The sequence below is a fragment of the Hippichthys cyanospilos genome, chromosome 18 (genome assembly GCF_059441005.1).
Source record: "Hippichthys cyanospilos isolate Australia breed blue-spotted pipefish chromosome 18, RoL_Hcya_1.0, whole genome shotgun sequence".
Taxonomy (NCBI): domain Eukaryota; kingdom Metazoa; phylum Chordata; class Actinopteri; order Syngnathiformes; family Syngnathidae; genus Hippichthys; species Hippichthys cyanospilos.
The window spans coordinates 2,646,885-2,659,616 of NC_142386.1; the positions used below are offsets into that span (position 1 = coordinate 2,646,885).

The window sequence follows — 12,732 nt, forward strand, 5'->3', positions numbered from 1 at the left end:
GAATGGCAGTGTCAGGTACCATTCCATATTAACACACTGTATATTTATAATAAAAGTATTCTGATAATAAAAAAAAACGTGTTTTCTTTTCATGTAAGATTGCCACCCTTTGTCTTATCTATCTATCTATCTATCTATCTATCTATCTATCTATCTATCTATCTATCTATCTATCTATCTATCTCACACAAAACGCCGCTAGATGTCAGTATTGCTCTACGTTTTCTATTGGTAACAGTGAAACCGGTATCTTTTTAACGCCATTTAAAACTGATTACGGTTTAACTAAGAGTTGTCTCAACAACCAATCCGAAGGGTGAGTAGTTTAACTGTATTTTACTTTTTTTTACACAGTGGCTGGCTATTTGTTTTTGCGATTTTATTGCTGTTGGTGTTCAATTTTAATCTGTACAGATAAAAAAAAAAGTCAATCCTTTAAACGCCTTTGTTTCACTTGTATTGTAATGTAGACATTTTTTATGGATGCCATTTAAGAATGAGAAATGATTACATTTGAACATTGCAGAGTCGATCCAACGCCATTTTGAAACGGATGAATTTACTATCCATTGAAAAGGTGAGTATGTTCTCAAATTGCATGTTCAATATTTATATTTATGTGTCAACAGAGAACTAATTCAATCTGTAAATTAAAGCATCGCTGCACATGGTAGAAACTCGAGGTGGTCGTAAAGATTTGATTCTGGTTTCCGATCATTACCACGATGACACGCAAGAGGGCGGCATAGGAAAACTAGACCGTTACATTCGCTAGCTAGCTAGTTAGCTTGGCTGATTAGCTAGGTTGCTAAAATAGATAGATAGATAGATAGATAGATAGATAGATAGATAGATAGATAGATAGATAGATAGATAGATAGATAGATAGATAGATAGATAGATAGATAGATAGATAGATAGATAGATAGCGTTTCATTTGTGTGTAAAATAAAAAAAAAAGTCTGGTAGAGTCTGCTAGACTTTTAGCATCTGTTCTAATTAGGTGGATGGATGGATGTAGACAGGAAGACAAAAGGCGAAAGTGTTTTTCTGGTCTTTTGTTCATTTGCCATGTGTCCTCCGTGACAGATGTGTCACGGATCAATACATTGGTCAATAGCGCGAGTCCAAAGGCAAATCCCACCTCCGCTTTGGCCCAATCACAAAAAGCAGCAAGCAAACATGGACGGACTGTCAAGTCATGTTTCTACAAAGATTATGCTTGGGGGAAAGGCAAAATATTCGGCATAAAATGTATACCAATTTGGAAAAAATACATGTTTCAATTAAGACGTAATACTAGAATAACTTTTTTTTTTTTTTTAAAGAAAAGGGTTGCCGTATTGTTCTTTGTTTGAAGAAAACAATGTCAAAAACAATACAAATTATTATTAATAATAAAAATTTAAAAATAATACTTGTAATTACAAGAAGTGTCATTTTATTTGAGGAGGAAAAAAAATACTAAACCCCACAAAATTACAAAATTTGTCAGGTTTAATTTAAATGTTTGCATTTAGCAAAGTTTTTAAAATTATTGGCTGCCATGTGGTGAGTATATTCTTAAAAAAAAAAAAACGTACAAAACTGAAATATTTACTACTTGGATAGATGTTATTCTTACTATAATATATGTCAGACAATATTACTGTCCGAATATTGCAACACAAACCATACATTCCCATCACAAGTAACATCAAGCTCTTCTCAAGAAATCATCAGATGAATCTCCTCTTTGCCTAAACTAGCAGCCAAACATGTCATTTCAAGTCCTTGCCATGCGAAAATACGCAAGTTTTGCAAAATCCCAAAATGTAATTAAGCTTTTTTTTTTTTTTTTTCATCTTTAGCGGATGCTGTGACCTCAATCTGAGGATTTACAAGCGCTCTCCGTGGCCATTCGCCGGATTAAATTTGCCCATATTTCCAAGTGTTATTTATTTCGTTGTGAAGCAGAGTGCACGTTAACGTGAATGGAGCCTTTGCTAATTTGTCTCGGGGAGCTTGCGGTTTAGCGTCAAGTGAGAGAATAGGCCAAATTCCTCAACAGGGACAGGATGTTTTTGTATGATTTTTATCCAAGTGGCTGTGACACACCCTCGTTCACCCAAGCTAACAAAACAGTGTGCCGGGAACACACCAGAGTAGCAAAAACCTTCAAATTTACTTAGTCACTCATTTTTTCCAGCTAATTTTGCATTTAGCAAATCTAATTAATGTCTTTTAAAACCGTGATAGGAATGTTACATTTTCAAATTAAGAGCACAAGAATTGGAACATGAAGCAGGTGATTCCTGAATTGTGTTGTTATGAAAAATAGAACAATGGCCAATAGTGAGCACCTACAAGCTAATTATTAGCCTTCCTCTGCTAATCAGACGCGTTCTAATTCCCCTGCAGTGTTGGGCTAGTCACTACATAACTGTAATGCATTATTTATTACTTATTACTGTCATTATAAAGTCATTAGTTACATCACAATTTTACTGTTTTTGAACTGTAATGTATTATAGTACTATTGAATTGCTCTTGCCAAAATAATTGGAAATATGGATTTGCCTTTCTAAATGGAGCATTACACATCCAGTGGAATGACCTTAAACTAAACCTCAGTTAACTTACATGCTCAAAATAAATATTATTGCTCCCTCGGACTTGTAAATGATGCCAAGATTGCTGGAAATGTAAAATAAAAACGTACAAATAAAATGACCTCAACCAACCAAGTTCTCTGCGTGGCAAGAATACATCAGCACCATCTCAAGGCAACCAAATTAACTGCGTTCATGCCTCAATTATTAGTTTAAATTTAAAGGGTTTAGTGTGCTGCCTGACCCTTAAAAACTAGTTTGCCGTTTATTGAGTTCAATTAAAAAAAAAATGGTTAAAAGAGAGTTTAGAGTTTCCCAAAATTGGACACGTCTCAGGACATGACAATCAATCCAGGTGTCCCGCCTACATCGTCCTCCGTTATAGAGCAGCTTCCATGATGAAGGTATGCGGGCTCTGAGCCAACTACCCCCCCTCCCCCTTTTCCCCCCCTGTTTAGGGTTGGACGTTGCAAGGCAGTCACGTTACCGTGGCGACCGACACATCACCAGCCAATAGAGGAAGCCTCTTGAATAAATGTTTCCCGGAAATGATTGGGGGGGGTTTGGAGTTCATAAGGACTTCACAAAAGAATTATTTAGTCCACCAAAGGCTTGGAATGTGTTTATTTTTAAAATGTTAATGAGAATTCTATCAAGTAAAATTATTATTCCGGTCACCTTTGAGAGATGAGATGAGCACTTTCACTAAAGTGCTAACTTCAAAACTTCAAATTGCTATTTATTGAGGTATGCTTCAAATAACATAGTAACAAATATACTTGTCAAATTGAGGCTGTTGGGTGAATAAAAAGGGCACTTATGGTTGTCTTAAACGATTTTTTTAATGCTAGTGTTTCCAAAGGAGGTCCTTGAAAAATTAAATTTGAGAATCCGTGCCGTAAACAACACGGGAGAGATGTGGAGTCTGTTCAAAACTAGCTTGGAAGAATTTAGGTCACTTGAATCTACGAGTAGTGTTGTTTGTATGCTGTAGACGCCATTTACTGCCACCTAGCGTATGGGAGAATATCAGCTGACTCTCCTGTTGATGTTTTGTTTTAGTACAAGACCTCTATTTATGTACTCATGGAATACATATAATTCGTCATTTTTGTAATGGCTGGAAGGTACACGCGATTCTCGAGATGCGTTTTTTTTTTAATTTAATCCGGCGGGAGTAAGACCCAGCAGAGGTCCGCTTCCTCCCCCGCCGTTGAAGCCTTCGGCGCTAGGACCCGTGGGCCAGCATGACGTTTCCTTTGTCTCCACGGCGCATGTCTTCCTCCTCCCTCTCCTCCGCCTCCTCCTCCTCGTCACTCGGCGTCTTTCCTGCATCAGCACAGCAGCGGCCTGGATGCTCCGCTGGGCTCGAACATGGCTGTGAATCTCGCGAAGAACAGACTGGCCCTGCTCACCGCCTACCAGGACGTCATCGACGAGGGCACCGACACCGACTGGTGAGTGGCTCGGCCGCCGCTCGCCTTTGCTGCCTTCCATCTGTGGCATGGATGCCACGCTGCTTCTTTTCTCTTTTTTTTTTCTTTCCTCCCTCCCCCTCTTGGTGGAAGATGCGCCGGATCGGATTCGCATCCGCGACGGAGCCCGTAGTTTTGCTTGAGCTGATACTAACGTGTGTGAGTTTTGGGATGTGCAAAGCGCGAGCGAGAAGGTTTTGTTGGCGGTGATGTTTGCTCCGCACGCGGATGGGAGCGATTATGGACTTTTGATACAATGTCACTCCTTGTGTGTGTGTGTGTGTGTGTGTGTGCTTGAGATACTGATGAGCTCCTGCATCCCCAAAATGAGGGCGAGCGAGGAGAGGGGCGAGGCCAGGCTTGGGGGAGGAAGGGGGGGGGGGGGTCCATCAGCCTTTGTGGCCTTCCCTATACGTGCACGGGCAACTTTGTGCAAGAAAGCAAAATTATTGCGGGGGGGTTCTTCAAAGTCGTAAAGGCTTTAAGAGGTCACGTGCTTGTTTGATTTGATGACTGTGATGATTTATTGTCATATGATCCAATTGGGGGGGAGGGAGGGGGGGGGGGTTGTTGTCCCTGCAACCTCAGTTTTGGCCATGCTACTCTTTTACGAAATGTCTTTTTTTTTTTTTTCATGGATTGGCAATAGTGCGCTTTAATCGGTCAAAGCCGCGTAATTGCGGAATTGTGAAACTTTTTTTGTAAAGTTGTACGAAGGAAAAACAGACGTCAGCACAAACAAACATAATTCATGACAAACTTCCTATCAAGGAGTTGATTAATTTTCTCGTTTTGTTGTTGGCACTATCTTTAGCATTTCAGCGTTTTCCTCTTAATAATTTGACTACAATACTCTTTACTGCCTCCTTCAGGGCTTGAGCGGAACACAACTGGCCCAAAGTAACTCAAGCATAGATAGTCTTTATTATTATTACACTCGCACAAGTACAAGCTATGAAATTTGGACTAAACAGGTTTAAAAGGTTCAAGGAACATGCAATATAATTATTTTACTCTATTTATTCTGTTTTTTAACGAAATGCACTAAGGAGTAGCACCCAAATTTCGTTGTATGCTATATATACAATGACAATAAAGGCGATTCTGATTCTGATTCTGTCGGCCGAGATAACGTGGTGATGGAGAAAAAAAAAAGGCTTTGGCCACGCCCCCAAGATCGTCCACAAAGTGTCAAAGTCAAGGCCCGGGGTCCATATGCAGCCCGCCACATTATTTTATGTGGCCTGTCACGTGCTGATTTAACTTCAAGTTTCTGGGGAAAATACCAAATTTGCCAGTTGTTTTCAACTTTTAAAAGTTTTCGGGAAAACTACCTCTCTTTTGAACAGTTTTTACTGACCTCCGACTTCAAAACTAGCTAAGTGTGCGACCAACTTCAAAATTTGACTTTACGGTTATTTCAGCCCTGTGACACAAACTAGAAATACAATGTGACCCACGATAAATACAAATATATATATATATATATATATATATATATATATATATACACAAAAGAAAAGTTGAGGTAAATGCTGCAAGCAAATGTTTTTTCTGCAGTCTATTGCGCAATTCTGCCAAATCAATCAAGCATTGTTCCCGTTATCTGGAATGAAGCCGCCGCATTCATGTGCGGAATGCAATCAGCGCTGACAGCTTGATGGCTTCGCAAGTCGATATTTGGTGCCAGTGTATCAACGTGGCAAATGTGGATTATTGGATTGGAGAAATAGTCTCTTGCGTTTGGACCGCTCCAAATCACTGTTTATTATTATTATCATTAGGAATTGGCACGAAGTGACGCCAACTATTGGTATGGGGTTGGAAAATCAGATTCGAAAAAAACGATGACATAATTTGAAAGAACATGTAGCGTTTTCCTCTAAATTGCATTTCAGGAAGAATTGGTATGAATCGATATCAAATATTGGTATTACTAAGTATCCGTACTCGCCCATCCCTAATATCAAAGTACTGGTGGTATCGGTGCTTGGTATCAGTGACTTTGTGAATTGAGTGCTCGAAGTGGTAACGGCCTGAAAAAAAGTGGTATCAGTCAGTCTGATTCTTTTACTTAAGTCAAAAAAGATGCCCCCCCCCCGCCCCCCACTCATGAATTTGTTTATTCCTTCCAGCAGCGAGTGTTTAGTGAATTATTTTTTTTTGCTTACGTGTCCAAGGTCAAAATGTGACTTTTGAGCAGAGCTCGAGTTAAAGTGTAAACCGCGTGTCCTTGATTGTGACAAGGGAGCAGCTGGAGAGCAACAAACGCCATTTCTGGCTGGTTTCTAAAGTGAAAGTGAAAATGGTTTGTTGAATAGCTGCCAGCGCCACTTTTCCGTTACGACTTGCGTAGCTCAGCTTACTTTGCATTTTTTTTTTTTGTTTAGAAGCCGCAAGAGGGGAAACGAAAATGCCAGCCATCCGCTTTTGGCTCTTTCCGCTCAGAACTATCCGTCCGGTCCGTCGTCGTCATCACCAATTTGGAATGGCAGTTGCGCATTAAAAAAATAAATAAATAAATACAATTGTCAGGCAGAAGTGGCTGAAATCTGGAAAAAAAAAATCCCCACAGGTGTCAACATGAAATAGTCTACAAGCCCGGTGTCCAACTCAAGGCTCGTGGGCCAGATCTGGCCTGCTCATCACGACTTCAGGTTTCTAACTAAAATACCAAATTTGTACAATTAAAATAAGAAAAAAAGAAAATATAAATGATGAAATAAATACATTAAAAAAATACTAAAATAAGCTTCTAACTAAAATACCAAATTTGTAAAATTAAAATAAGAAAAAAAGAAAATATAAATTATGAAATAAATACATTAAAAAAATACTAAAATAAATTAAACTAATTTAAAAAAAAACAACAAAATAAAAGGAAACAACAAGCATATTTTTGCTAACCTTTTGAACAATTTTTTTCTGGCCTTTGATTGGGTAAAAAAAAAAAAAAGATCATATTGTAGTTAAAATTCCTTTAACTTTTTCATAACAGCCCTCCGATAGAAACTAACCACAATGCGGCCCACGATAATAATGAGTTTGACATCCCTGCACTCCCAACGTATCTCGCACAACTTGGTTATTTATGGGGGAGGGGCGTTTGGGGAAACGGGGGCCATGACCGGACCCGACCGGGAGCAGCCAGGTGCGGCGCCTCCTCAAGCGTCAGGAAAAGGCAGGAAAATATTTCCGGGGCGTCTTCTTGATCAGTCATCACGTCAATTTTGGAAGACAGCTTTGATTGCTCTGCTAGCTTGTTGGTCCCAATCAATACTCATTAGCATGTGTCCTTCCTCTCTAATCGTTACGGCTTTGTATTGCGGCCTCTTTGAGTGACAACTTTGTGTTCCTCATCTTTCTTGAAGCCATAAAATAACAAGCTGGCGCTTGAATGTCAAAAGAAAAAAGGACGGCCAAAAATCCAGCGAAAACCTGAAGGGGTTGATGAATATTCAGGCCCGAAAGGTGGGCGCCAGCGAGATGACGATACCGCCGGGGGCTTGGGGCCTGCCCCCGTTTTTTACACTTGATGAGATATGAACAAAAGCAGAGACTTCCAAACGCGGCTGACCCCAAACAACACGGACCCCCCCCCCCCCCCCCCTCCCCGCCCCCCCCGCCGTCCCACTAATGATACACTCGTCAATGACGAAAGGAAGGCAGCACGCCATCGCTCTCGTTTGAACAGCTGATTGGAAATGTCTTTCCCGGAAAGCTCCTTGTTTGGATCCAATTATTTCAAATAGAAAAGCTAAACAAAACTCGCGGCGTCCGTGAGTCAAGCGCAGCTTTCGGGATTAGCGATGGGAAGTATTTATTTCTCAAAATGATTAGCTGCTTGGTGAGCGGGAACAAACGGAGTTAAGATAGTTAGCCGTTCCAGTAGCAAATCTACGCTAAAGGTGGTATCGCTAGGCGTAATTTATCCTGCAACTACAGAATAATAGTATTTTCCACACTATAAGGCGCACTGGATTATAGGGCGCATCTTTAACGATGGCGGATTTTAAAACACGTTTTCCTATAAAGGGCATGCCGCAATATAAGGCCCATAGAATAGAAGCTACATGAATGGCTGGGGTTGCCCTTTGCATCCACCAGATGGATTGCAAACCTTAAAATATATTGTTTTGTTGATTTCAAAAAACAGTTTCTCCATTTATTTTATAGGCACATTTACTTTTTTAAAAAGTCAGTTTCTGCGCCTTGTCCCCATATAAATTGCTTCAAAATCTATAGCATATCAAAATTTCAAACAGGGTGTTATAAAAAAAAAAATATTGTAAATATTACATTTGTAACTGAAATGCAGAGGTAAACATGAAGAATTTACATGGCGATCAAGTTGATTTTTCGTTCTCCGGAAATGAATACTTTATGCGTCGAGCATCGTTTCTGCACGCGTCAACAAATCCAATTGAATGCTTTTTAATACAGTGAGATTTGTCTTTTCAAATGAAGAGCAAATGAACTGGAACACGACGCAAGCTCAATTTCTCCGCGTGTTATGCCTTTATTCTCTTTGATGTTTTTTCAGACACTTTGTCATGAGTGATGCAATTATCCGGCAGACGTCTGGAAATAAAAGCAATGATGTCACACCATCTATCTTCTGGGTTTGCCTAATACAATAGGCCTCATTGAAAAAAAATGGTCATCCACAGATGCAGTTGACGCATCTTAACTCGTCTGTTGAATCGAAACCGGATCTGGTCCATGTCCAAATGCAGTCTGGGCTCATCCCAAAGGTCTTCTCTCCTCATACCTCCCGGAACCCCAAGCCAGGAGGAGAAAAAGAGCCTCCTCGGCAAACCGCAAATGTCAACCAAGGCGACGCCTTTAAGAAAGAGCAAGAGAGCGAGCGAGTCGAGCTTATTCCCTATCAAACCGGCAGATTGCCCCTTACGTCATATGTCTGTCACATGACCCCGCCCCCGCATCCCCTCCAGCTGTGCGGAGAAGCCATTACCTGGTGAGTCACATCTCTCGGCTGCACAGAGGCGCAAATAGGAGCTGAGCAAGAGGGGTCCACTACTCTGGGATGGGTTTGACAATTCGACTTGATTTAAAAAAATATGAGAGCCCGCATAAGTTTGATTGCAGGGGGGAAATGCTCAAATTGATCATTGTTTCATGAACTGAAAGGCATTTTGGACACAATCTTGCTCAACACATTCATTGTACAGGCCAAAAATGTTTAGAATTAGGTATGAAGAGGTTTTTGTGTTGTTTTTCTATTTCAATCATGATGTGAATGAATAAATCGCTTGCACATAGTTGATCAAAAACATTCACGATGCGCAAGGCGGTGACGGCCTTCATTGGCGCATCGCTAAGTGACAATCTCACTCTGATTGGCCCCCAAAAGGCATTATCTAGCCAATTAAATCAAGTAAATGTAGTTTTACGCAACCGTTTCTGTGAATAGTTTTGGAAAGGCTTACTCCAGAGGTGGAAGTGATGACTGAAGTGAGTGTCGCCTTTTCAAGTGACGCTGGGAAAACGCTGTTTTTCTTTCAATCAGGCGAGACGTTTGAGTGTCAGAGGCCCCCGCAGACCTCAAGGCCGGCGCCAAACAAAGAACTGAAAGAAGCTAGAAAAGCCTCTTGAATGCTCACTTCACTATTGCTTTTGATGACTGAGTTGAGCAAGCACCGGGAGCGCCAGAAATCAGTAATATATATATATGTATGTGTATATATATATATATCCACAATGAAATTTGAAATTTCCAGAAAGATGTGGAAGAAATGCCTGAATGATGTGGAAGAAAATGACCCCAAAATGGTCAAAGTGCTGCACAAGGGTAAATGAGTCAATGATGGAGCTTCTGCATGTATCAGCTCTTCTTATGGAACGCTCTTAAATGCGGTGACAGGAACAGGACGTTTTTCCTTTCAAAATGAGAGCAAATGCATTGGAACATGAAGCAGCTTGGTCTAGCTTCTGGAGTTACTAATTGAGGTAACAAAGTTTCATAAATCCAACATGGGTGGCAAGTTTTTTTTTGTCTTTTAGGCAGAGTACTTGTAGAAGTACTTGGCTCATGAAATATTTTACAGCGGGTACACGATTTGGAAAGATATTGCGAAACCCATTTCGCTCGCTAATACCTTTGAAACGTCGTCCTTCTGGGAGCCGGTTCAAAGCTGCGTCTATATTTGGAAGCGCTTTGTTGTCCCTCCCGTCGTCATGGACGTCAAGCCAAAAGCTGCTTTTTTTTTGCACGCTTGAAAATGGCAAAAGTGTCACTTGTGTCCAAACAATGGACGGGCCAAGCTCAATCACGCTGACGCGACGTCGGTCCGGTCACCGCTCAATTGTTGGCCTTGTTTTGTTTTTTTTTTTCTTTGGGCGCTCATTTTTTTTTTTGGTGGTTTATTTGTGCGCGATTATCCACTGCATTAAAATGTTCAAGTGCTTTGCGTTCTGATTGGTTGGACCAAGGAAGAAACCTGGAAGACTTGTTATGTTTTTCTGGCCAATTATTTGCGCGAGAACCCTTTGCTTTCAGGCTATGAAGACTATACTGTAGACTCTGATAGTCCCTCTTCTTTCCTTTTTTTTTTTTGGGGGGGGGGGGGGGGGGCTCTCAGGAGGCTCTTAGGTTTCTTTTGTCTGCCAGGCACAAACTTTCAAGGCCTTCTGTCATCAACAAAATCGTCAAATTTTCCACGTAAATTCAAGTATTTGATTGTGTAGTTTTTTGCTACGTTAAAATGTATTTAATTTCCCGAAAAAGAAAAAAAAAAAAGTTCTTCAGGTAAATGTTGTATGTATTACTTTTTTTCAACCCTCGTGTCAATTTCGACCGATTTTGGGCCTTGGGTTTCTTTTGTCTCCCAGACACAAAATCGTCAAATTTTCCACGTAAATTCAAGTATTTGGTTGTGTAGTTTTTTGCTACGTTAAAATGTATTTAAGTTCCCGAAAAAGAAAAAAAAAAACGTTCTTCAGGTAAATGTTGGATTTGTTACTTTTTTTCAACCCCCATGTCAATTTTGACCGATTTTGGGCCTTGGGTTTCTTTTGTCTGCCAGACCCAAACTTTCAAGGCCTTCTGTCATCAACAAAATCGTCAAATTTTCCACGTAAATTCAAGTATTTGATTGTGTAGTTTTTTGCTACGTGAAAATGTATTTAATCACCCGAAAAAGAAAAAAAAAATCAAACTTTCTTAAGGTGTTGGATTAATTACTTTTACTTATTACTTTATTTACTTTACTTTATTACTTTTTTTCAACCCTCGTGTCAATTTCGACCGATTTTGGCCATTGATCTAGAAACATCTAACAAAGCATTCTAGTTAATCTTTTCTCCATCTGTTTTCCGCTTGGAGTCGTTCTCCGCTGAACCGCCGAAGGAAAGGCGCGCGTAACCTCGCAACCCTGAAACGCTCGCCGCCGCCAAAGATGTCGAGTGATTTATTTGGCTTATCGCAAAACATCATGTGGACTCGAGTGGAGAGGCAGCTACGGAGCATTTGGATGAAAATGAGACCAACAGACACGGATGGGAAAGAATGTGGGTGGAGAAGATAATGCATTCTTCTTTGGGGGGGCGGGGCTAATTTGGTGAAAAGGGGAATTTGACGCTCATTTTGGATTTTTTTTCTTTTCATGCGGGAGAGACATCTCATCATTTGAGCAGATTTCCCCCTCCCGCGACAAGATTAGTTTTTATTTAGAGCACAGGTATCGAACTCGAGGCCCGTTTTTTCTAGGTCGCTCGTTTTGTGGCGAGGAATTGCTCGATAGTCGTGGGCCCGCTATACGCTCTGTGATTTTTACGGCGCTTGAAAGGACAGCGCTCCATCGTACGTGTCCCATGTGCCATCTTTGCTTTGTGCCTCTCTCGCTTCTCTGCTCATTCATCCCGTGCGCTAATACTCTTCAAATGTCTGCGGGTCATTAAATTCCGGCGCCCGGATCAGAGGCGCTCACTTAATTCGCTCTGATGGACAGACGGCGAAATATGCGCCGTATGAAAGAATTTTTTTTTTTTTTCAGGGCGTTGCATTAGTAGTCTGTTCTTCCTGTTCAGTCTATGCTAAAGCTAAAGCTAGCATGGATGCAGTAGCTCCCTAAAAACACATTTGTGTACATTTTGAAGCTAATGCTAGCATGCATGCAGTGTCTCCTTAAAAGCACGTTTTTGTACTTTTAGCTATACTTGTTCATTCTATGTTGAAGCTAGAGCTAGCATACATGCAGTCGCTCGCCCAAAACACACATTTTTGCACATTTTTTTAGCTAAATCCGTTCAGTCTATGTTGAAGCTAAAGCTAGCATGCATGCTGTATCTCCGGAAAAAGCACATTTTTGCGCCGTATGAAAGAATGAGTTTTTTTTTTTCAGGGCGTTGCATTAGTAGTCTGTTCTTCCTGTTCAGTCTATGCTAAAGCTAAAGCTAGCATGGATGCAGTAGCTCCCTAAAAACACATTTGTGTACATTTTGAAGCTAAAGCTAGCATGCAAGCAGTGTCTCCTTAAAAGCACGTTTTTGTACTTTTAGCTATACTTGTTCATTCTATGTTGAAGCTAGAGCTAGCATACATGCAGTAGCCCGCCCAAAACACACATTTTTTTAGCTAAATCCGTTCAGTCTATTTTGAAGCTAAAGCTAGCATGCATGCTGTATCTCCGGAAAAAGCACATTTT

The 12,732-nt window shown here is 40.6% G+C and overlaps 1 protein-coding gene across 4 annotated transcripts in view; it reads left to right on the plus strand.

The window, feature by feature from the left end:
• Positions 1-3,880: 3,880 nt before the first annotated feature.
• The window catches only part of dbn1 (drebrin 1), a 35,077-nt gene continuing 26,225 nt past the window's right edge, over positions 3,881-12,732 (plus strand). For 3 of the 4 annotated variants that reach the window (XM_088440902.1, XM_088440906.1, XM_088440903.1), the window contains exon 1: positions 3,881-4,048. In XM_088440902.1, the coding sequence (XP_088297028.1) occupies positions 3,966-4,048 (83 nt within the window). In that variant the 5' untranslated portion in view covers positions 3,881-3,965. The remainder of the gene's footprint in view (positions 4,049-12,732) is intronic. The other variant, XM_088440907.1, reaches the window with a different exon arrangement.